This window comes from Argentina silus (assembly GCF_951799395.1).
Source record: "Argentina silus genome assembly, chromosome: 5".
Lineage (NCBI taxonomy): Eukaryota > Metazoa > Chordata > Actinopteri > Argentiniformes > Argentinidae > Argentina > Argentina silus.
This window is the reverse complement of record NC_139659.1, coordinates 636,154-661,374: the sequence shown is the minus strand read 5'-3', so window position 1 is coordinate 661,374 and position 25,221 is coordinate 636,154. Positions and strand designations below refer to the sequence as shown.

General features: G+C 46.2%; 3 protein-coding genes across 5 annotated transcripts in view; all 3 read left to right on the top strand.

Moving 5' to 3' along the window:
• apc (APC regulator of WNT signaling pathway) overlaps positions 1 to 15,853 on the top strand; it is a 35,591-nt gene extending 19,738 nt beyond the window's left edge. For 2 of the 3 annotated variants that reach the window (XM_083670510.1, XM_083670509.1), the window contains 14 exons: positions 313 to 397; positions 703 to 892; positions 2,238 to 2,346; positions 2,709 to 2,822; positions 3,153 to 3,236; positions 4,853 to 4,933; positions 5,678 to 5,776; positions 6,130 to 6,508; positions 6,707 to 6,802; positions 7,009 to 7,148; positions 7,310 to 7,387; positions 7,758 to 7,874; positions 8,070 to 8,284; positions 8,485 to 15,853. In XM_083670510.1, coding sequence (XP_083526636.1) covers positions 313 to 397; positions 703 to 892; positions 2,238 to 2,346; positions 2,709 to 2,822; positions 3,153 to 3,236; positions 4,853 to 4,933; positions 5,678 to 5,776; positions 6,130 to 6,508; positions 6,707 to 6,802; positions 7,009 to 7,148; positions 7,310 to 7,387; positions 7,758 to 7,874; positions 8,070 to 8,284; positions 8,485 to 14,791 — 8,094 coding nt within the window. In that variant the 3' untranslated portion in view covers positions 14,792 to 15,853. Of the gene's footprint in view, positions 1 to 98; positions 195 to 312; positions 398 to 702; positions 893 to 2,237; positions 2,347 to 2,708; positions 2,823 to 3,152; positions 3,237 to 4,852; positions 4,934 to 5,677; positions 5,777 to 6,129; positions 6,509 to 6,706; positions 6,803 to 7,008; positions 7,149 to 7,309; positions 7,388 to 7,757; positions 7,875 to 8,069; positions 8,285 to 8,484 lie in introns of those variants that run through there. The other variant, XM_083670511.1, reaches the window with a different exon arrangement.
• Positions 15,854 to 18,262: 2,409 nt separating this feature from the next.
• On the top strand, positions 18,263 to 20,697 carry srp19 (signal recognition particle 19). The gene is made up of 5 exons (XM_083670893.1): positions 18,263 to 18,394; positions 19,021 to 19,096; positions 19,324 to 19,395; positions 19,484 to 19,592; positions 20,083 to 20,697. The coding sequence occupies exons 1-5, from the start codon at positions 18,357 to 18,359 to the stop codon at positions 20,211 to 20,213; spliced, it is 426 nt and encodes a 141-aa protein (XP_083527019.1). The 5' UTR covers positions 18,263 to 18,356; the 3' UTR covers positions 20,214 to 20,697.
• A 697-nt stretch (positions 20,698 to 21,394) lies between these two features.
• Positions 21,395 to 24,941, top strand: c3ar1 (C3a anaphylatoxin chemotactic receptor). Its single transcript, XM_083670458.1, has one exon. The coding sequence runs from the start codon at positions 21,397 to 21,399 to the stop codon at positions 22,417 to 22,419; it is 1,023 nt and encodes a 340-aa protein (XP_083526584.1). The 5' UTR covers positions 21,395 to 21,396; the 3' UTR covers positions 22,420 to 24,941.
• Positions 24,942 to 25,221: the final 280 nt, after the last annotated feature.

Below are 25,221 nucleotides of genomic sequence, written 5' to 3'. Positions count from 1 at the left end.
TGCTGATTCTCTAATCTTGCCGAGCCTGTGCTGTAGGACTTCAGAGCTGTCTGTGCGTGTGTCAGACAAGGAAGCTATTTGACGCAGACTTCAAAGGCAGCCGTTGGATGTATTTCCTCTCTGTTCCATACTGTCCTGCAGGCAGAAATGTTCTTTGTCCATGAACATCCTGACAATGTTGTTGCTACAGAGAGGTGGCCGTGTGTGTGTGTAGTCTCGCTGGCTTGCGTGTGTGTGTGTGTGTGTGTGTGTGTGTGTGTGTGTGTGTAGAAACACTTCCTAAATTGCCGATTTTTTTGTCCTCTCCTACAGGAGGTGTTGAAACACCTACAGGGAAGCATTGAAGAAGACTCTACCGACTCATCAGGACAAACTGATCTACTAGAACGACTAAGGGGTATCTAGAAACGTGCATTTTTCATTTATATATATATATAATAATATATAATAATAATATCTGCCATTTAGCTGATGCTTTTATCCAAAGCGACTTACATTACAGTGAGTGCATACATTTCAGTATATATGGTCCCAGCAGGAATCAAACCCACAACCTAAGCGTTGTTAGCACCATGCTCTACCCACTGAGCCACAGAGGACCACCATTTAATACACACAGAGCAGAATACATGTCTTGCATAGCTCACTGAAACCCAAACGTTTCCTCAAAGAAGCATCATCTTCCCCTCCTTTCCCCTGTAGAAATGAGCATGGACCCTAACAGTTTCCCAGGGGTGAAGCTGAGATCTAAGCCGTCCACACAGGGCTCAGGCTCTGGGAGGTCTGCAGACAGCAGCCCCAGCCCCAGCCCCATGAGCTCCTTCCCCAGGCCAGGGGCCTCCAACGGGGGTCGAGACACCGCTGGATACCTGGAGGAGCTGGAGAAGGAGAGGTGAGCTGCTCAGTTAGTCCACTTCTGCACCTGTGGTGTTACCTGATCTTCACCGCTCCCACTGATCCGTGTTGAGTAATCAGGTTATATTCAACTCTGCAGTACTGCACAGTTGAATATAATGTGATTATTCCACACTTATACTATGCATAGTGTTACTCATACTATGATTGCTTCCGTCGTGTGTGTGCACTCTACAGATAGCGATTTGTCAGGATTGGTTCAGTGTTCATCATCACGAGGATTTTAGAAGGTGCATAATGTATTCTGGGCCTGAGTCACAGTATCCAGCAAGTGTATGTGGTCTTATTCAGAACAGAGTGTGTTCCTTTATTATTATTATTATTATTATTATTATTATGGTTTCAGGGCTCCAGACTAAGCTGTTCCCCTGGTGGCATCAACCTTTTCATTTGGTGGCACCAACACGTGATTTGGTCGCACTAATTTGTATTCACGCAATTGAACAGCGTGAGTAGGCTAATTATCTTAGAAATGAACTTGGCGTTGCATTCAGAGACAGCTTGTGCTGCCTGTCTGCTCACCATTCCTCTGGTCATTACCACGGCCTTGTACCGGCCTAGTTACAGACGCATGCAGGACACGGCCCTTCCAGGCAGCAATCATAACACTGACATTATAGGCCAAGACGAGTCATATGGATGTGGAATGGAGAGACCATGTTGAACTTGTCCTTTAAACAACTATCCACAAACCGAATTAGAGTGTGTTCAGATGATCAGGCACTGCAGATCATGAGGTCTCCTGAGAGAAAATGTTTTCTTACTGGACAGTTTCTGCTCCTTTTGGTGAAAGCCTCCGCTCTGTATACATAATGTGCATGCGTGTGTGTGTGTGTGTGTGTGTGTGTGTGTGTGTGTGTACTCCTGCCAAGTGCTAAATGCGGTAGGCCTAACATTTTCCTTGTGGCAGCTGAATCTCATCTGCCACTCAGGCGGGTGCTTGTGAATGGCATATTTGGTATCATAATTCAAGCCTAATCATTTTAGTTCCTCGGCCTTCAAAGATTGGACAGATGTGTGTTATAGGTCTTTGACTGGTGTGTTTGTATCATCACTGATGTGTACAGTTCTTTTTTTTTTATTATTTCTTTTTTTTAAATATATTTTTAGGGCATTTCTGCTTTATTGGGATAGTGATGGTAGAGATTGACAGGAAGGATGGGTGAGAGAGAGGAGGGATGACATGCAGGATATGTCGATGGCCGGAATCGAACCAGGGACTGTGCGATGATATGGTATGCGCCTTAGTGTGCTACGCCTGATGTGTACAGTTCTGTCTTCTGGGTTTCTGATGGTGTGGTGTTTGTGGACGTCTCTCTCAGGTCTCTGCTGATGGCGGAGCTGGAGAAAGAGGAGAAGGAGAAGGACTGGTATTACGCACAGCTGCAGAACCTCACCAAGAGGATCGACAGCCTGCCGCTCACTGAGAACGTGAGTGGGAATTGCGTTTTCACTGTCCTGGTGTCCCGCTGGTGGAACGAGCTTCCCACCACTGTCAGGACTGCAGAGTCACAACCGATCTTCTGCCGTAGATTGAAAACCCATCTCTTCAGGCTACATCTTAACAGTCCCTCCTAAAGACCTCTTCACCCCCACTACCGCCCCTGTACTAACCCTAACCCCAACCCTTGAGACCTCTTCACCCCCACTTCCCCCCCCTGTACAAGTTCTCTCCTGTTAATACGACTGCCTATGGCCCCTGGTCTGAGCATTGATTGAGGAGTCAACCTTCTGATGGGTGTTTTCTGTTCCCTTTTGCTTTGCCTCACTCTGACTCTGTACATCTCCTGCAGTTCTCCATGCAGACCGATATCACCCGCAGACAGCTGGAGTATGAGGCCCGGCAGATCAGAGCCGCCATGGAGGAACAGCTCGGCACCTGCCAGGACATGGAGAAGAGGGCCCAGGTGAGAGAACGGGCCTGTGATGAACACCAGTTCGGGTTGGGGAAGGGCAGGTTCACCATGAGTCAGTCCGGGTTGGGGAAGGACAGGTTCACGATGAGTCAGTCCAGGTTGGGGAAGGGCAGGTTCACGATGAGTCAGTCAGGGAGGGAAAATGAACAATGGTCAGAAAGGTAATGAGTGGTACCGTAGGGTGAAATAATGTATGGGTTACGAGTAAATTGACTAGATAAATTAAATATACGTACAGTAACTGTCTTACTTCACTGAGAAAAGCGTTCACATTGGGGTATGTGATTATCCTCTGTGATTGGTTAAATGTCCTGATTCTAGGCGCGGGTGGTGAGAATCCAGCAGATCGAGAAGGACATGCTGAGAATCCGGCAGCACCTGCAGTCTCAGCCTGCAGAACCTGAGGTAGGTGACACATTCAGAACCTGAGGTAGGTGAGATATTCAGAACCTGAGGTAGGTGAGATATTCAGAACCTGAGGTAGATGAGATATTCATCAGCCTAGACGTACACAGTAGCGCTCTCGAATTAAAGGGAAGTGCTGCATTTTGTGTATTTAAGTGTGCGGTCTGGAGTATTTCTCTTGACTAGTCAGAGGCCCAAGTTATACACTCTAACCAGGGCCCAGAGGTCACATGGTCAGGAAAAATCACTGTGACCATGAGATTTGGTTTCTTTTCTTGTTTCTCGTAGTGGTTCTCTCTCTCTGGTTCTGTCTAATGCCTGTGTGGACGTCTCAACAGACCTGTGGTTCACGGTTGGCCTGTTGGCTTTTTAGTCATGTAAAGAACCTAAAGCTGCTTACATTTCAGTTTCGTTCCATATCAGAAGCGTCCCATTTGCTGCTATCCATTTAATCTCGCCCCCCCGTCCCCCGTCCACCGTCCCCCGTCCCCCCGTGTTCTGCTGGCTCTGTGACCGCACAGCGCCTCTTGGGTTCGATCCGTATACTTCCTACATTACTGACGACCGCTCACAGACAGTACAATACCGCCTTGTCACTGAACCGACGTGGCGATTATCTGAACCCAGCGCGCTGTCCTCTCCTCCACTCATCCTGCAGTGTTGTGCCCGGGCCTCGTACAAGAGCAGCCTTCATCCAGGGGGCTCTTGTACAAGAGCAGCCTTCATCCAGGGGGCTCTTGTACAAGAGCAGCCTTCATCCAGGGGGCTCTTGTACAAGAGCAGCCTTCATCCAGGGGGCTCTTGATTGTGCGGGTGTTCAACATCTCACTCCCGACCCTAATTTAAGGGTGAGATCAACCTTTCACTTGTTCTCCCTCTTCACGGTAAATATTAAAGTGCTCCGTTTGCCGTCCCGTTTTAATTGAAGGGGGGGGGACGTCCACTGCAGCCACATTAGACGACCTAGTGGCTGCCTTCTGTTCCTGTTGGATGCACAGATGAACAGCCATAAGGCTCTCCAGTGTCTCTGTGGATGCATGTGATCTCCAGGCCAGAGCACTCATGCTTGCATGTGTGGTTGTGTTATTTGGTGGCTTACTGTACAGTGTGCTTGTGTGTATTCATGTCTGTTTGTAATTGTGTGTGTGTGTGTTTTGTGGGTCTATAGTCGTGTGTGTGTGTGTGTTTTATGTGGGTCTATAGTCTTGTGCGCGTGCGTGCGTGTGTGTGTGTTCCCCTTCATGTGTAGATAAATCTCATTGGACACATTTAATTTCCCTCCCCCTCTTCGACTAATCCTGCAGGCTGAGCTGAAGCTTATGTAGGTCAGGGAGGAAGCCTGATGCTCCTGCAGCTGCTCTAGCTTGTATTGACTGAAGCTCCATCTCTCTCTCTCTCTCTCTCTCTCGTGTTTCCCTCTCTCTCCCCCTACGGTGGCTGATTTTTCGTTTCCTCTTTGTGAACTGATTCTGCCTCTTCCTCCCTCCTTCCAGGTGACTGGTTCTGTCCCCCCCCTCGTTGACTCGTCCCAGTCTCATGTACGTCTGCTGCATGAATGGTTTGCCCTCCTCCTCCTCTTCCTGAGGTCTGATCCTCTCCCTCTTCTCCCCCCTCAGAGCAAGCATGACTCGGCCGCCCAGAGTGAGGGAGCCCAGGCATCTGGGGACAGTGGACTGCCAAGCGCAGGTCTTGCTCAGGTTGGACACTTTTTGTACGAGAAAACAATCAATCAATCAATCATCAGCACAAGTAGGCGATGTTTAAATGGATCATTTGATTCCCCTGCTCCAGTTATGCCTTCAGAGTTGTCTTTGTATTCAACTGGCGGTGGTTGAAAGGGTTCAGCTGGACTGTTGTGAGCTGCTTTTTAGTATGCTCAGAGCAGAGCCTCCCCTTTTCAGCTAATGCCAATGATTTGTGTCTTACTTCCGAGTAGCTTTTATCCCTGAGGTTCAGGTTAAAGCGTTGATGGTTGGATTTGTATTTTGAATGAAGATTTCAGATTTTAATGTAGTCTGACTTCACTCCATGTTTCTCAGAGTGAGGCGGGGTTGCAGGGAATGGGAAACGGAAAGAAACAGGGACGTTCACTAATGGTGTTTACAAGAGAAGGGAGATAAGAGTGGAGGCAACACGTCAACAGGAAATATCTTAAATTCCCAGGAAGCTGTCATCAGTCAGTCAAATGTATTTATATAGCGCTTTTTACATAGACAAATAAACAAAAACAACACTAAACAATAGAAACAGTAAATACAATACAAACAGTATGAACTAACACCCAAACCATAGACCCCCAAAAGTAAGCCAAGGAAAAAGCTCCCCAGAGGGGAGAAAAATATAGGGCACATTACTGACTAGTTTCTTAACTGTACATGTACTGTCTGTTTTCATTACTGACTAGTTTCTTAACTCTACATGTACTGTCTGTTTTCCTCCAGGGTTCAGTCGGTCGCCTGGACCAGGAGAGCGGCAGTGAGATGAGCTGTGGGGGGAGTTACTCTGTGCCCCGCAGGCTCACCAGTCACCTGGGCACCAAGGTAACCAGAGACTCCACCCCTCCGGTTGCTGCCTGTTCAACTAGCTTAGACTTGTCAGGTTCAGCTGTTCTTGTGAAATCACATTCAAAATGTCTGATTTGTAAATGTGAAATGCGATCTAGTTTCAAATCAACTTGATGCAATTTCATCAGGATAATCTATTTCGAGGGTAGCTTACATATTTTATTTTATTTTATTTTATTTTATTTAACCTTTATTTTAACAGAAATTCAATTGCATTCCAATTGGGGATAGTTTCCATATTAATGGCATATTTCTGCATTTTGCCATGAGGGGGCGCTATTTGTGTTGACAACGTGCTTTAACCCTAACGGTTTCCCTGCGCCTCCTAGGTGGAGATGGTGTACTCCCTCCTCTCCATGCTGGGGACGCACGACAAAGACGACATGTCTCGCACCCTGCTGGCCATGTCCAGCTCGCAGGACAGCTGCATCGCCATGCGCCAGTCCGGCTGCCTGCCGCTGCTCATCCAGCTGCTCCACGGCAACGACAAGGACTCGGTGCTGCTGGGGAACTCCCGGGGCAGCAAGGAGGCCCGCGCCAGGGCCAGCGCCGCCCTCCACAACATCATCCACTCCCAGCCGGACGACAAGCGCGGCCGCAGGGAGATCCGGGTCCTGCACCTCCTGGAGCAGATCCGGGTCTACTGTGAGACCTGCTGGGAGTGGCAGGAGAGTCATGAGCGGGGCGTGGACCAGGACAAGAACCCTAGTAAGGCTCGCTCAGGTGGATGTTGTGAATTTGTTGCTTTGGGTTGTGGATGACCTCGGGACCAGAGTCTTTCTCTGGTGAGGAGTTGTGGTCAGGAAAAACTCCCTGCCCCCATTTTTTTTTCATATTTGTGAGAGTGCATTTATTCTTGTTCTTCATCTAATGGATTATTATTGTGTGTGTGTGCGCGCGCCCCAGTGCCCTCTCCTGTGGAACATCAGATCTGCCCAGCGGTGTGTGTTCTAATGAAGTTGTCCTTTGATGAGGAGCACAGGCATGCTATGAATGAGCTTGGTAAGCCTCTACTCAGAAATACACTAATTACCCTTTTTAAATAAAAATAAAACATCATGCAAAGAAATCCCAATGTTATTTAATCCCAATGTTATTCCAATCGTTAATCTTCAACTGTGAAAATGCCGATTGTGTTACTGCTGCTAACCCATTTCTCAGAAGTCATTGATTTGTGTGGTGATTTGTTGCTGTGCTGGGTTTCCCAGGGGGCCTGCAGGCTATAGGGGAGCTGCTGCAGGTGGACTGTGAGATCTACGGCCTCACCAGTGACCATTACAGCATCACGCTGAGGAGATATGCAGGCATGGCCCTGACCAACCTCACATTTGGAGATGTGGCCAATAAGGTGAACGTCCACTGATCTCTCTCTCTCTCTCACTCTGTTTCTGTCTCTCTCTCTCTTGCTCTCTGTCTCTCTCTGTCTCGTGTGTTTGGTCATCAAAGAGTATGCTTGTGACGAGTGATGGCTTTAAGTTAACAGCTTTTTTCTGTGTCTTAAAACATCAGGCCACACTGTGTTCCATGAAGGGGTGCATGAGGGCCATGGTGGCTCAGCTGAAGTCTGAGAGTGAGGATCTCCAGCAGGTACTGTGAAGTTCAAGAGCACTGAAATTACTCAGGTTCCCCCCCCCAGCACCTCCCCCCCCCAGCATGGTCCATGTTGACATGTAAACCCTCATAATATTTGCAGCCCTCCGGACCATCTAATATACAGTATACGCCATTTAGCTGGTGCTTTTATCCAAAGCGACTTACATTACAGTGAGTTCATACATTTCAGTATAGATGGTCGCAGCGGGAATCAAACCCACAACCTAAGCGTTGTTAGCGCCATGCTCTACCAACTGAGCCACAGAGGACCATCTATATTTTATTGATTTACAGATGGCTCTTGTCATTTATCGTCTTTGATGGGTTTCCCCTCAGTTGGATAAATGATGTTTGCTCCATCCAGGTGATTGCCAGTGTCCTGAGGAACCTGTCCTGGCGTGCGGATGTGAACAGTAAGAAGACCTTGCGTGAGGTGGGCAGCGTCAGGGCTCTGATGGAGTGTGCCTTGGAAGTACAGAAGGTGAGCACTCTACTGCATACTAAACGCCTCCAATAGCAGGTCTCCTTAGAGGGGAAATAGGAGATGCAATTTTGTGATTAGGACAGTGCTTTAGGAGCTTTCGCTTTGTTATGTGTGATATAAATAATCAGATTTGCTCGCCGCAGAGGGTGCATTTATTGAGTGATAAAGTTTTGTCCTCTCCCTCTCTTAAAGGAATCGACTCTGAAAAGTGTCCTCAGTGCCCTATGGAATCTGTCGGCTCACTGCACTGAGAACAAAGCTGACATCTGTGCTGTCGAGGGAGCGTTGGCCTTCCTGGTCAGCACGCTGACGTACAGGAGCCAGACCAACACCCTCGCCATCATCGAGAGCGGAGGCGGCATCCTGCGCAATGTGTCCAGTCTCATCGCCACCAATGAAGATCACAGGTTTTCTAAAATCAAACATTATTATTATTAATAACATTACTATTACTATTATTATTATTATTATTATTATTAACATTATTATAATTAGATTTATTATTATTATTATTAACATTATTACTAATATAATTATTATTGTAATGGATTCCCCTTAGTTCTTCTCATACTTGAAAGCTAACAAGACTTATTTTATCTGTTTCTAGGCAAATCCTGAGAGAGAACAGCTGCCTCCAGACTCTTCTGCAGCACCTGAAGTCTCACAGCCTGACTATCGTCAGCAACGCGTGTGGAACTCTGTGGAACCTCTCCGCTAGAAACGCAAAGGACCAAGAGGCGCTGTGGGACATGGGCGCTGTGAGCATGCTGAAGAACCTCATCCATTCGAAGCACAAGATGATCGCCATGGGCAGCGCCGCGGCGCTGAGGAACCTGATGGCCAATCGTCCTGCCAAATACAAAGATGCCAACATCATGTCCCCCGGGTCCAGCTTGCCCTCCCTCCACGTCAGGAAACAGAAAGCCCTGATAGAGGAGCTGGACGCACAGCACCTCTCGGAGACATTCGACAACATTGACAATTTGAGCCCCAAGGCGTCCCACAGGGGCAAGCCGAGACACAAGCAGAACGTCTACAGCGACTACGACGGAGTCTCCAGATCGGAGGGATTCAACCCCAACAACGTGCCTGTGCGCTCTCCTTACATGAACACACCGGTCCTGTCCAGCCCGTCGCCCAGAGAGACCCGGGGGAATGCGGACAGCGTCAGGGCTGAGAGGGATCGCAGCCTGGACAGAGAGAGGAGGGGAGGAGCGCCCGGAGGTTTCCACCCAGAGCTGGAGTCGAAGAGGATCCCCACAACCGCAGCTCATATTGCCATGGTGATGGAGGAGGTGCAGAGCATTCACCTCGGCCTGGATGACAGAACGCCAGAGAACCCGCCCGAGCCCCATCGTGTGACTGCAGCTCACGCTCATCCGAATGTGTACACCTACAGCAAGCCTGACCACTCAGGCAGACCCTGTCCGATGCCCAAGTTAGAGTACAGGGCATCCAATGACAGCCTTAACAGCGTCAACAGCACTGATGGCTATGGCAAGAGGGGACAGATGAAGCCCTCTGTGGACTCCTACTCTGAGGACGATGAGGGGAAGTGCTGTGTCTACAGGAAGTATCCTGCTGACCTTGCTCACAAGATCCACAACGCTAATCACATGGAAGATGACGACGGAGACCTCGACACACCCATTAACTACAGCTTGAAGTATTCTGACGAGCAGCTTAACTCTGGGCGGCAAAGTCCGAGCCAAAATGAGAGGTGGGCTAGGCCTAAGCACCTTGAGGACGATATGAAGAGGACTGATCAGAGGGCTGTGCGATCTCAGAGCCCTGGCTACCCGATGTACACAGAGGGAAACGGTGAGGGGGAGGAGAAAATTAAGAAGTATCAGCCCAGGTTTGTGCAAACGGAAATGCCTGGAGGTTTCAGATCCAGAAACTCCAACTGCCCTGATCAAAGCAGTGCCGGTCCCAGTCAAGGAATGAACAAAAAGATCAACCAGACCATATGCGCTGTAGACGAGTACGGTGATGACAAACCAACCAATTACAGTGAACGATACTCTGAGGAGGAACAACCTGACGATCAGCCAACCAATTACAGTATGAAGTACAACGAGGAACACCATGTGGAACAGCCAATTGATTACAGTCTGAAATATTCAGAGACCTCTTCCCAAAAATCCTTGTTTAGCCATTCAAAGCCATCCTCCACTCAGAGCTCAGTCAAAGACCATCTAAGCCAAGACAGTTCCACATCCTCTGTGACGTCCATTAAGAATTCAGGCAGACAGAAGCAGCTTCATCCCTCCTCGGCTCAGGCAAGAGTAGGGGGGCCCACCCGGGGGGGCCAGAATCAAGAGACATTACAGACGTACTGCGTTGAGGACACTCCCATCTGTTTCTCTAGGGGGAGCTCTTTGTCGTCCTTGTCGTCGGATGAGGATGAAATGGAGAGCTGTAAGAGAAATGTAAACGCTGCTAGTAACTACCCGACCCTTCCCATTTCAGAGAAGGAGCCCTCTGGGGCTCAACGGACAACTGAGAGCCAGTCGTCCGTGCAGTATGTCAGGATGAAGCCTCCGAGGAGTCACGGTCACGGGGATGGATCCAGACATCACAAAGCTGTCGAGTTTTCATCTGGAGCCAAATCACCATCCAAAAGTGGTGCGCAGACACCCAAAAGCCCCCCAGAACACTATGTGCAGGAGACGCCACTTATGTTCAGCAGATGCACATCTGTGAGCTCCCTGGACAGCTTTGAAAGTAATTCCATTGCTAGCTCAGTACAGAGTGAACTGTGCAGTGGGATGGTCAGTGGAATCATCAGCCCAAGCGATCTTCCTGACAGTCCCGGCCAGACTATGCCCCCAAGCCGAAGCAAAACGCCACCACCCCCGCAACACCCGGCCCCAATGAAACACAAGAAAGAAGCTCCTCATTCAGAAAAAAGAGACATGGCTCCAAGGCATGCTGCTGTCCATGCCGCTGTTCAGAAGGTCCAGGTGCTTCCAGATAATGACACACTGTTACACTTTGCGACGGAGAGCACACCTGATGGGTTCTCCTGTTCGTCCAGCCTCAGTGCTTTAAGCCTCGATGAACCTTACATCCAGAAGGATGTCGAGCTCAAGATAATGCCGCCTGTCCATGAGGACGACCATGGAAATGAGGCTGAGCATGAGACGGACGATGTTAATGAACCCACGGGTCAAGAGAAGGCCTCGTCATGTGAGGCGGAAAAAGACATCTTGGATGATTCCGATGACGATGATATAGAGATCTTGGAGGCGTGCATCAACTCAGCCATGCCAACAAAGTCGTCAAGAAAACCCAAAAAGCAAACACCGTCCCCCACTTCCAGAATACCACCGCCTGTTGCCCGTAAACCAAGCCAACTTCCTGTGTACAAGTTACTTCCCTCACAAAACCGGGGACAGCAGAAGCATGTGAACTTAACTCATGGAGAGGACATGCCAAGGATATACTGTGTTGAAGGAACCCCGATTAATTTCTCAACAGCCACATCTCTTAGTGACCTTACCATCGATTCACCCCCAAATGAGCTGGCTACTGCTGAAAGCTGTGCTCCTCGTGCAGATTTGTCCTCCAGTCAAAGAAGGGACACTATTCCAGAAGGGAAAAGTACAGAGGAAAAGGATGCTGGTGTCACTCCCACTGCACAAGCTGCCACGACAGAAAATGAAGGGGATGACATTCTAGCCGAGTGCATCAGTTCAGCCATGCCTAAAGGTAAAACCCACAAGCCTTTTAGAGTACAGAAAATGAATGATCAGCCACAGCACCCATCATCATCTCCCGTTAGTCTAGTTCAGCAGGAGGCTGAGAAGAAAAAGCCCACTTCCCCAGTGAAGCCAATGCCACAGAGCAGTGAGTACAGGGCCAGGATGCTGAAGAGACCAGATGCTCCAAACAGCTTTTCAGCAGGGCCGTATCCTGATAAGAATAAAGAAACCAAAAAGCAAGAGCCAAAAATGGCTTCCAGAGATTTCACAGATAAACCGCCAAATGCAGAGGAGACTCGGATAACTCGCCCAGGCTTTGCTTTTGACTCGCCACATCATTACACGCCAATAGAGGGGACACCGTACTGCTTCTCACGCAATGACTCGCTGAGCTCGTTGGACTTTGAGGACGATGATCTTGACCTCTCCAAGGAAAAGGCTGAACTCAGAAAAGACAAGGAACAGAGAAAATCAACAAAAAGCAGTGGTGAGCTGTTGAGGGCGAACCGTGCACATGCGTTACAGACCGCGCCAACAAAACCTTTACAGAAGCCTGCAGTTTTTCCGCAGTCACCCAAAGAAAGCACAGGGCCGGTGCCAGATGAGAAGCAGAAGTTTTCCATTGAAGACACGCCGGTGTGTTTCTCTAGAAATTCGTCTCTCAGCTCATTAAGCGATATAGACCAAGAAAACAACAACAAAGACCTCCAGCCGAAAGAGGACACAACTCAGGTGGAAGTTCCTAGACCCCAAGCCTCTGGTTATGCACCGACAGCCTTTCATGTTGAGGACACCCCTGTGTGCTTCTCAAGAAATAGTTCGCTTAGCTCTCTCAGCATTGATTCTGAAGACGACCTTTTACAAGAGTGCATCAGTTCAGCCATGCCAAAAAAGAAGAAACAGACACCCAGAAATAAGGGGGATGACCAAGGTGTCACTGACGAGAAAAGCATGGATGGCATTTTGGCTGAAGAGCCCGATCTCATTCTGGACCTAACTGATACACACAGTCCAATTTCCGAGCAAGCCTTATCACCAGACTCTGAGTCCTTTGATTGGAAGGCCATCCAAGAGGGTGCCAATTCCATCGTTAGCAGCTTGCACCAGGCAGCAGCTAGCCTCTCTAGACAAGGGTCATCGGACTCTGACTCAATTCTCTCCCTTAAATCTGGAATATCTATTGGATCCCCCTTCCACCTGCCCTCTAATTCAGAAGATAACAAGACTCCCTCCAACAAAGGAGGCCCACGAATATTAAAACCTGGTGAAAAGAGCTCTTTGGAGTTAAAGAAGAAGGAAGAGGATCAAGCCAAAGCCCTTAAAGGGGGCAAGAAAGTTTATAAAAGTCTAATAACAGGAAAGCCACGTCCCAGTCTTGAGACTCCATCTCAGCAGAGGCAAGCCCCTGTCCCCATGATCTCTCGTGGGAGGACAATGATCCATGTTCCTGGTGTTAGGAGCAGTTCCCCTAGCACTAGCCCAGTTCAAAAGAAGCCCCCTGCTCGTGGCCCAGTCTCAAAAACTCCCACTCAAGGACAGAGCTCTGGTAACTCACCCAGAGGCATCAAACCACCTGGAAAATCTGACCCCAGTCCTGCCAGGGATCCGCCCGGATCACAAGGAGGATCAAGTAAAGCCTCGTCACGATCTGGATCCAGAGACTCCACACCATCCAGACCAGCTCAGCAATCATTGACCAGACCCATGCAGTCACCTGGCCGCACCTCTGTCTCACCTGGAAGAAATGGTCTCAGCCCCTCAAACAAATTATCCCAACTGCCCCGTACCGCTTCTCCAAGCACAGCATCATCAACGAAATCATCTGGCTCTGGCAGGATGGCCTACACCTCACCAGGGAGACAGATGGGTCAGCAGACACCAACCAAACACAGTGGCTTGCCAAGAAGCACCAGTGGAATCCCAAGAAGTGAATCTGCCTCAAAGAGTCTGAACCAGTGTGGAGTTGCTGGCACTTCTAAAAAGGCGGATTTGTCCAGGATGTCATCCACAAAGTCTAGTGGAAGTGAGTCTGACAGGTCAGAGAAACCGGCCCTAGTTCGCCAGTCAACGTTTATCAAAGAGGCCCCTAGTCCAACACTGAAGAGGAAATTGGAAGAATCTGCCTCGTTCGAATCTCTGTCCCCCTCCTCGCCTAGCCAGTCTCAAACGCCTGTCTCAAGCCCGTCGTTGCCAGATATGTCATTAACTCTGCCCTATCAAGGCAGCGGCTGGCGAAAGTCTCCTCAGAGTCAAAATTCCTCAGAAAATGGTGATGGAAAACCTCTTAAGAAACAGGATATTTCCAGGTCCCATTCAGAGAGCCCTTCTAGGCTCCCCATCAACAGAACAGGAACATGGAAGAGGGAGAACAGCAAACACTCTTCCTCTCTTCCCAGGGTCGGTACCTGGAAGAGAACCGGCAGCTCCTCTTCCATCCTCTCTGCCTCCTCTGAATCAAGCGAAAAGGGCAAAAGTGAGGATGAACGGCAACCAGCGAGTCCAACCCTGAGATCCCCACATGGAAGAGATGGAAACCCACCTTTAAAAGGAACGTGGAGGAAGATGAAGGATAGTGAAATGTCTCTGTCAGAAGGACAAGATTCTTCCGGTGATTCTACCAACATGGCAACCGGGCACCATTTGAGCCCAGCAGTGTCTAAGACAGAGGATGTGTGGGTCAGGATTGAGGACTGTCCTATTAACAATCCAAGGTCTGGAAAATCCCCAACAGGAAACACACCTCCAGTAATTGACAGTGTTCCGGTTAAAATACCATGTGTTGATCGGGATACAACCGAAACGCCTGCCAAACAGTCCACTGCAAACGAAAACACGACAGCTCGCAGGTTAGGTTCAGAGACGAATTTAAACTTGTTTCGAAGCAGTGAGAGTCTGGAAAAGAAGGGGGTCGATGTCAAACTGGCTCAGAGCAACACAAGCACCGTCCCTGAGGCCCATGAACTACCTGTCACTGAACGCACCCCTTTTAGCTCCTCCAATTCCAGCAAACACAGTTCACCTAGTGGGGCCGTTGCTGCCAGGGTTAGCCCTTTCAACTACACCCCGAGCCCCAGGAAGAGCAGTGCTGACAGTGCCACGCCGCGCCCATCACAGATACCCACGCCTGTCACAACCAGTGCAAAAAAGAGAGACTCTAAAGGAGAAAGTGCTGGAGAAAGTGGGTCCTATATTGTAACCTCAGTGTGAGTCTCTTGGGGCTGTACTACACACACCTAGGATCTAGGAAAATGTCTTGAACATACCTAGTGACCTCTTGTAAAGACCTGAACAAAACAACAAGCAAACAATCAAAGCAAAGATCAAGGATTCATCACAACATTTGGTGTAAACACAAGAACATGTGAATAGCGAATCACTAGAGGGATATTGTAGCTGAGGCCTAATTTAAGGGCACTGTTTCTTTGCTGGTAGGAATGTGGCTGGGACACTTGGTTATCAGAGAGAGAGAGAGAGACCTCTGAAGGATATTGTATGTGAATTTGTACTGTACAGATTTTAATTATGTATGTATTTAATTTAAACCCCTGTCAAGATTCTGAATCTTGTAAGACTTGACAAAGATAATCACTTAAAGTTGCATATTTGGGATGTTAAAACACTTAAGGTGGAATTTAATACTACTCCATTAGAATTTCTTTTTTTTTTATTATACACCTGCATTAGGTCAGAAAAGTAATTCTCATTTTTACTACTGCAAATGTATTATAAACTTCCCTCTTTGCATGTACTGACCCGATGGTTTGTTTCATGAAGTAAAGATGAACATTTCTGTGGTCACATGATGTGTTGGTAGCTGTAGTGTAACATGTTACACTATTTTATGTGTGCGCTGAAAGTAAGGAATTAACTGTAACCTTGACAAGCTTTTTGGGATGAGAATATTTACATTGGAAATAGATTATATAAGAGAGTAGATAGATACTTGCTCTGCTGTTTGTTGTTTATTGTTATCAGGTGAGTTGGTTGCTTTTTAAGAGACTGTCTCTGAAAGACTGAATGAACACTTCAAAATAATAAATTATTACTGTAGGGCTTTGGTGTTGGTATAATTTTTAAAGCCCATTTTACGTTCCCCTGTAGTCACTGTAACTGCTAAAGCACATAATCAGGAGATGTATTGTTCTGCCAAAAATTACACTGTGTGACTGTTCATGTTTTTTTCTTTTCTCATGCAATAAAGTGGTTGGATATTCAAGGAAAAAAGTCAATTTACAAATTGTAAATCAACATAATAAACGTTAACATTTTTGGTGCAAAAAGGGTCTCATTGGTGTTATTAGAAAGGGTTGATGTTTATTAATCACTTGAAGTTATGGATATGTTGATATGTATAATGGACCGTAAGAATAACGTACTGTAAACGTTCAATCTGCTTTTGATGGATAACTTTGAGATGGAAATATGATTTATATCCATCAGTTATACGTTTGAAAGGATTGTGCAGGGAGTCTGTTTTTCACTACCAGTGATACTTCATTGTTAGTAGTAGAACACCGTTTTCTCTAAGAGGGAAATTGAATTTGCTGCAGAATCATTTCACAAGGCAGGACACAGTTTAGACAATGCATTGTACATTGTTGGGTTCTGTCCAAATGACTGTAGTGTGAAAGGCTTCATCAATTTCTGAAAGAAGAAGGCAAACTTAGAGGAAACAAGCCATATGAAGACAAGGGAATACTTTGAGGACTTGAAAGAAAGAGAAGCAATGGTTATTTTTTCAATGATAGCCAGAGATTGTATATACAGTGTATTCGGAAAGTATTCAGACCCCTTCACTTTTTCCACATTTTGTTATGTTACAACCTTATTCTAAAATGGATTCAATTCATTTTTTCCTTCATCAATCTACACACAATACTAAAAAATGACTAAGCCAAAACAGGTTTTTAGAAATGTTTGCTAATTTATTAAAAATAAAAAACTGAAATATCACATTTACATAAGTATTTAGACCCTTTACTCAGTACTTTGTTGAAGCACCTTTGGCAGCGATTACAGCCTCAAATCTTCTTGGGTATGATGTTACAAGCTTGGCACACCTGTATTTGGGGAGATTCTTCTCTGCAGATCCTCTCAAGCTCTGTCAGGTTGGATGGGGAGCGTTGGTGCACAGCTATTTTGAGGTCTCTAGAGATGTTTGATAGGTTCACCTTTCAACAGGTTCACCTTTCAACACCCTAAGCACACAGCCAACGCAGGAGTGGCTTCGGGACAAGTCTCTGAATGTCCTTGAGTGGCCCAGCCAGAGCCCGGACTTGAACCCTATCGAACATCTCTGGAGAGACCTGAAAATAGCTGTGCTATCCAGAAGAACAAAAAATCTGCCAAATCAAGACAGCAGTTTAAAGAGAAGACACTTAGGGAACATCCTGAGAAGCTTCTGTCTGATTTCAGAAGAATGAGAGAAGGTGACAGACAAGTACCCCTCTGGTTGGTTCACTCATAAACATTATCTGCGGGTTCACTGCAATCTGTGTCATACTGCCATGGTAATCAAAGAGGGACATTATAAATGGCAGACAGACTGTGATTAAAGATGAGGAAGAGAAAAACACAATTAACATTACCACCGTGGCACAGTAATGACTCAAGGATCGGTTCAAAGTCTTGATGATTTTCAGAGAGGGCTCCACTCTCCAGAGTTGCAGATTTTGATTGTGTGAAATTTATTTGCATGCATTTTGAGCCTGAAAAAAACTCCCTAGTTGCTATGGCAGTATGATTGGGGTCATTGTCTTACTGTATGACAAAGCGGCATCCAATTAATTGGAAGGCACTTGCTTGTTCTCGAGCAGACAAGATGTTTCTGTACATTTCACAATACATTCTGCTGCTGCTGTCAGCAGTTACATAATCAATTCAGAGTTAGCCAGTTCTAGTGGTAGCTGTACATGCCCAAACCATAACACCCCCTCCACCATGTTTCACAGATGAGGTGGTGTGTTGTAAATCTCCTTTTTTCTCTAAGGTGAAGATGTATTGGTCGAGGGTGGCAAGTTTTTGGGCTACTTTTAAATTCCTCTGTGGCCGGCATGGCATTTGTCTTTAAAAAATAAAATCTATTAATTTGACTGTGACCTGCTTCTTGGGACTATTAGACATTGAGGCAGTCTGTTGCTGAATGAGTGAGTGAGGGAAGCACACTCTTACCAAATGCTACCAAAGCTGCAAAAAAAGAAAAATCTCTGTTACAAGAAGTGTCTACGCCAGGATGCTGCATTACAATGCACTATGCTATTGTGCTGTGAACTTGTGAACCGGGGCCCTAAGTCTTTATTCACCAAAAAGGATGATTTTATATCACCTAAGGAATAACTACAGATTTTCATCCGGTAACCCTGACCTTAAACCTGTATTGCATACAAATGTTTTGCTAGTAAGACTTTGTACACAACATTAAGATGCGGCTTTCGGCCTCGTCAGGTAACGTCTCAGAGCAGCGCAACGAGGCTGAGTTCAGTTCTTATCGTTGTTATTAAATCTATAAAATGTAGTCACAATCGGCCACATTCTGACGACAGACAGCGCGACTCCGTCCGCACTGTAGTTCAGGCGAAGCGGCGTCGCGCTAGAATGACGACACCTCAATGCAGTTGTCCAATGACAGCTCCACCAATGACAGCTTGACCAATCACAGAAGTACGGCTCAGCTGTGTGCTCCTCCGCTGACGCTGCTGCTCCTCCGGGTCTGCTGCTCCGGGTCTGCTGCTCCGCTGACGCTGCTGCTCCTCCGGGTCTGATCCAGGACACCATGGCGCCGCTCAGCGAAAACCCGGCTGACAAAGAAAGGTAAAGTGTCCATCTGAAGGTGTCCCATCAAACGTGGCAGTGAAACGTCAAGTATTGCTGCCTCGTGTCGGATACGATAGCTAGCTAGCGGTGCTAACCAGCTAGCTGTGCTATCCGTTGAGCACAGCTGTCCGCAAACACACGTTTTTATATATATATATATTCCATTTAGCTGACGCTTTTATCCAAAGAGACTTACATTACAGTGAGGTCATACATTTCAGTATATATGGTCCCAGCAGGAATCAAACCCACAACCTAAGCGTTGTTAGCGCCATGCTCTACCAACTGAGACACAGAGGAGCAGGTTTCTCCTCTTTGTAGGCTGTGGAGTCCCTGACTGAAGTCATTTAAACATCGTACTGGTGAAACACCATCTACGGTGTGGCGTCGTTCATGTACATACATTTAATTGCGGTTTTGCTGTTTCACGTGTCGTGTACCAAGCTAGCCTCCATTAGCTAGCCTCCATTAGCTAGCTAGCTCATTGATTGTGGCGTCAGCTGAGTAACTCCGCCTGGCCTCCGTCAGTCGGCTGACAAGAACCTGCTGTGTCTCCAGATCTGGACTCGTTTGTGTGGATCATCGTTGATGTTGACGGTTCTTTTGTGACCGCTGTGTTCCAGGTTTATCTGCATATACCCGGCCTATGTCAACAGTAAGAAGACCCTTGCAGAGGGGAGAAGAATACCGACAGAAAAGGTGACAAAGAAGAATCTTGTCTTATTAGTCTGGTTCAGTACACCATGGTTGAGTGCAGCAGACGTCTCCTCGTACACACACTCACTCACTCACTCACTCCCTTCCTTCTTGCCCACAGCAAAGTCTAACTCTTGGTATGTAGGTATAGTCAGTTGATATGTTTACAAGGGTATGTAGAAGGTAAGGCTGACATCATGGCTTTATTCCCTCTAAATGTGTCCAATCAGGCTGTGGAAAATCCTACGTGTGCTGAGATTCGTGATGTGCTGACAGCGACCGGGGCCAATGTTCTCGTGGAGGTAATGGTGGATATTATCGCAAATCACTGTTGATAGCAGGTCAGAGTGTGGTGTGAGACAATCATGTTGTTCAACTTCACCAACGCAGAACAAGATGTACTCCAGAGAGTGGAACAGGGACGTGGCGTTCAGAGGAAGGGTACGTGTGCAGCTGAAGCAGGAGGACGGGACTCTCTGCTCAGACAAATTTGCGTCAAGTGAGTAGTGATGCTCAGCCATGGTTCACTCTGCCCAGACCGCCTTTTACTAGGAGAAAAGAAAATGTAGCTGTATTTACTGCAGGGTGGGGGGGGGGCAGGGAGATGGGATGGGAGGACCGCAGGGGGGCAGGGAGATGGGAGAGAGAAATTAAGTGTACTGTAGTGGGGGAAAAACCCAAACGCCCATTGTACAAAAACGCCCAGGCGGAAATATGTTGACATATGTTGCACATAAGAGTTTTAAACACTGTCACTGTTGCTAGGTTACAATTCAAACGACCTGCCGGCTCTCATGCCATCACGATATATAACTGAGGATGTGAAAGAGCAGTTTATCGATAAGCGCTTCGCTCTTCAAGTGGATGAGGCCACTCACAGCTATAAGGACTGCCTTTTAATGGCCTACGTGCATACTGGCTTGACTGTGCAGCTTTGTGATAGGTAAGACTATCATTAATGACATAAATCTATCTGATTATCTCTACAGGAAAAGATGTGATGGTCTATGTGGCCGAGATGATCCCCAAACTGAAGACCAGGACTCAGAAGACTGGAGGAACGGACTCTGGTTCTCAGCAGAGTGAGGGAGGCAAGAAGAGCAAGAAGAAAAGGAAGTGAAGTTCCTTCCTGGTTGCAAAAGGGTCCTTGTATTGTTGCTCATAAGGAAAAATCTTGCAAGAACTGCCTTGTTTTCAAGTACATATGTGAGCAAGGGAGATTGAGAAGACACATGTATGTATGTATGTGTGTGTTGGATACATGTATGATGCTGTGGTTCATTTAAAGTCATAACGCAAACATGTACATTTTGTGAATTATTTATATCTCAAATGTATTTTGTCCTTCAATGGACAGCTGTTTTAATTAGATGACTGTCCTGGGGTTATAGGAACATTAAAGAGGGAAAAACTATTATAAAGATAATTACCTTTTTTACAGCAATAATCTATTGCATTCTAGTTAGTAATGTAACAGTCATGTAAAAGTTTATTTTTTAACCTGACTTGTATTTTAGTTTGTTTTTACCAGAATTAGGTTTCTGCTTTCTTCTCCTTGGTCCATTTGATGTGTTGAGAGATGAATAAATGACCGGGGGAAAGTGTTTTGCGTTGGTTTTAATTTCAAGCTCTGTTGCGTTCATGCAAATAATGAATGATTAAGTTCTCAGTCTCTGCTCTCTAAAGTCACGTCATCTAATTATCTTACCAGTAGGATGCGTCCGTGTGTTTCACATGGTTTCAGTTTTGTTTGATGACAGGATTTATCAGAAACGCGAAGGGAGTGACCATTGAAGTGATTGTAGTTGGGTAGATGCTATCGACAGCAGTTTTTTTTTGAGAATGTTGTTTAGTTTCCTGTGGGTTTGAAGCTATTTTCTCTCACTTGTGGGCCAACCTCCTGTGAACTCACTTCGTCAGAAGGGAGAACAGAAAGACGGTATGTTTCGCACATTTTAAAATAATATTCATGAATTCATGTGTAATAATAATATTCATGTGTATTTGTGAAATGTGTTACTGAACAAATTGCCATGACCAAAAGTGTAACCTTTTACATGTTCGAAATGATTTAGTTTACCAATCAAATGCATGTGTTCTTCTGATGAAAATTGCTTTTGAGCTGTAAACATGAATGGTTTAAAGCCACTAAGTTCTGCCAGCTCTGGAAACGGCCTGATGTGGGACAGTGAGTAAACAAACAACTCGTTACGATGTTCAAGCAGGATTGATTTCCAGAGTTATTGACTGTTGTGATGATTTAGAATATTAGTAACATGTATCAATTCCTCTCTAGGGACACAATGAACGGGAATATCTCAGAGTACTACTTGGAGCTGGACTATTCAGATGTCTTCGATATGTTCAATGAAACCTCTGTATCAGAAGAGGAAAGCCATTCCATAAGGGTGGTGTCCATGGTCCTCTACAGCATCACGTGTGTCCTCGGTATCCCGGGCAACGCCTTCGTCATATGGATAGCTGGGGTGAAGATGAAGAGGACAGTCAACACTACGTGGTTTGTAAACTTGGCTGTGGCCGACCTCCTCTGCTGCGTCTCCATCCCTTTCTCCATGGCGGAGGTGCTGCTGAGCCACCGCTGGCCCTACGGAGCGGCCCTGTGCAAGCTCCTCCCCTCGGTTGTCCTTCTCAACATGTTTGCCAGCGTCTTCACCCTGACCCTGATTAGCCTGGACCGCTTCGCTCTGGTGATCCGGCCAGTGTGGGCCCAGAACCACCGGAGCCTGTCCCTGGCCTCGCTCCTCTGCCTGGTGGCCTGGGTCCTGGCCGTGCTCCTCAGCCTGCCCTCCATGGTCCACAGAGAGACCCTTTACGACCACGTCAACGACCGAACGCTGTGCTCCTACGTGGGCACCCCTGGGGCCGTCAGAGCCACCTACGTCACCAGGTTTGCGGTCGGCTTCCTCGTCCCCTTGTTGGTCATCGCCCTCTGCTACCTGCTCATCGCCAGGAGGGTCAGCAGTGGACGCTTCAAGTCCCAGAGGGCCCTTCGGATCATTGTAAGCGTGGTGGTGGCGTTCTTTGTGTGCTGGCTGCCCTATCACACACTAGGGCTGGTGATGGAGTACGCTGATGTGGGCCGTGCTCTGGACCCCCTGGCCATCTCCCTGGCCTACGTCAACAGCTGCCTGAACCCGCTGCTCTACGTGTTTATGGGCCAGGACTTCAAGGAGAGGATCAGGCTCTCCCTACGCCGCGTCTTTGAGAATGCCTTCAGCGAGGACGTCACCCGCTCCACGGTGTCCTCTCGAGGACGGGCCACCAACATGTCACGGGCCACCAACTCATCTGAGGCTCAGGTTTAAGAAATTGATGGCATTTAGCAGACGCCTTTATCCAAAGCGACTTACAACAAATACATTTGTTTAAGTAAGTGAATCATCTATCCAACAGTCATCATAAGACAAAGTTGAATATACTCCTGGGTCCAGGGTTCTTAGATACACACTTTAATCATTACCAGGAGTAAGGCTTTGTTATATCTGCAGTGAAATTTGAACATTGAAATCAACAGATAGCGTGTGGATTTAGATTTCTGTACCCCATGTTTACATGTCTTACAGAGGTCATCCTGCACGCTGTACAGTATTATGTAGTACGGGCTTTATGATGTGCTAACTATAATATAATATAATTATATATTAATAATATACAGGACCAGTCAAACGTTTGGACACACCTTGCCAAAAGTGTGCAAAGCTGTCATCAAAGCAAAAGGTGGCTACTTTGAAGAATCTAAAATATAAAACATATTCTGGTTTGTTCAACACTTTTTTGTTTGCTACATAATTCCATATGTGTTCCTTCATAGTTTTGATGTCTTCAATATTAATCTACAACGTAGAAAATAATAAAAATAAAGAAAAACCATTGAATGAGAAGGTGTGTCCAACCTTTTGACTGGTACTGTATAATTTAATAAATAATATGTAATATAATAGTATATAATATAATAATTAATTATAGAACTGGTACTTCCCACACGCTTTGATGCCAAAATCTGCTTTTCTCTGACTTCTTGAGTTTCTAAACGAGGATGGTCGGGTATGGAAAACAAGGGCTGTGTAGGTCTGTATTTTACATGCAATAGAGAAATTAAACATTGACCAATTATAACAAGAAAAACCCAAAGATTTCTAAGTGTTGTCCATGCCTGATTCTTACACTGTTTGTTTAAAGACATGATGTTTTATCAGTCACTAAGTAGTGAGGTGGACGGACGGACGGACGGACGGACGGACGTGGTGACGACTGTCCGGTGAAGTCATCCACCGCTCATCCCTCATCTTCTGCCCTGATGAAAGGTTCTGTCCAAAGATCGACCTTGTCCAGTTTAGAGGAACCTTTTAGATATTGTCATTTCTCTGTGGTGGTTCGCTGAAACCACTAATTGCCACATGATGGTGCTAGAGGCAATGGAATTCAACCTGAACGCTTCACTTTTACCCTTCTGGTGTTGGTGAATTGTAGAGGGTTAACTTCTGAAGATGTGATGTGACGTAACACGGCTTGGGTTCATTTTAGTTGATTCCATTCCGAACACCATCTTGTTGACAGTTTTCATTTTCTCAAACACTCATTTCCTGCTGTTTGGGTGATTACTAATTTTAAATGGGCTTTGGAGAGGAAGTCAGACCATTAAGTGTTCCTCTGCAGGGAATGGAACTTCAACTTTAGTTGTTGTTTATTTGTGCAGTGTAGTTACAGCACCATGAGTGGCCATTCAGTGATTTTTACAGTACATGTTTTTCACTCTGTTATGTAATATCTTCCTCAATTTTCAGTTGTACAAATAAATACTTTTTTAGACTTTTCTGAAAGGGGTTTATTTTGATTGTCATTTTCTTGTCACATCAAACTAAGAAGAAAGGACAATGTTTAAAGAAAACTAACATGAATGCAACATCAGACTAACATTATTGCATAATGTATAACATTATCAGACTAAAGCACACTCAGATTATTTCTCTTCACTGTACCCAAATTTCGTAATACTGATATTCTCAGAAAAAAGGAACTAGGTAACATTGGATTTTCCAGAAGCGACCCAGAACCTTTCACACTATTTTTGATCATTTTCAGTCACACATTGCCTAAGAATGGAACTTCCTCTCTCTCTCTCTCAGTTTTGTCACCGGGTCTGGGGGTGAGCAGAACACAGCAGAACAAAAAACATGCAAATGCAACACATTGGAATATCAGACATGTTTCCTTTAGCACCTGTTATACTTGTTATAATGTGTCACAATCTCTTCTTCCTCAACATGTCACCTCCCTCACACACCGCTAACAGCCTTATGTCTGGTCCTCTGTGGCTCAGCTGGTAGAGCATTGTGTTAACAACACTTAGGTTGTGGGTTTGATTCCTGCTGGGACCATATATACTGATAAATGTATGCACTCACTGCAATGTAAGTTGCTTTGGATAAAAGCATCAGCTAAATGGCGTATATATACACTCACCGGCCACTTTATTAGGTACACCTTGCTAGTACTGGGTTGGACCCCCTTTTGTAGCCCATCTGCTTCAAGGTTCGATGTGTTGTGTGTTCAGAGATGGTCTTCTGCATACCTTGGTTGTAACGAGTGGTTATTTGAGTTCCTGTTGCCTTTCTATCATCTCGAACCAGTCTGGCCATTCTCCTCTGACTTCTGGCATCAACAAGGCATTTTCACCCAGAGAACTGCCGCTCACTGGATATTTTCTCTTTTTCTGACCATTCTCTGTAAACCCTACAGATGGTTGTGTGTGAAAATCCCAGTAGATCAGCAGTTTCTGAAATACTCAGACCAGCCCGTCTGGCACCAACAACCATGCCACGTTCAAAGTCACTTAAATCACCTTTCTTCAACATTCTGATGCTCGATTTGAACTTCAGCAGGTCGTCTTGACCATGTCTACATGCCTAAATGCAGAGTTGCTGCCATGTGATTGGCTGATTAGATATTTGCATTAACGAGCAGTTGAACAGGTGTACCTAATAAAGTGGCCGGTGAGTGTATTGTTCCTTAACTTACCACGTCATGTTAAACATGCAACATATCAAACATTGTACCTTATATTACCATCAAATAAAAATTCACATGTATGACTTCACCTCAATATC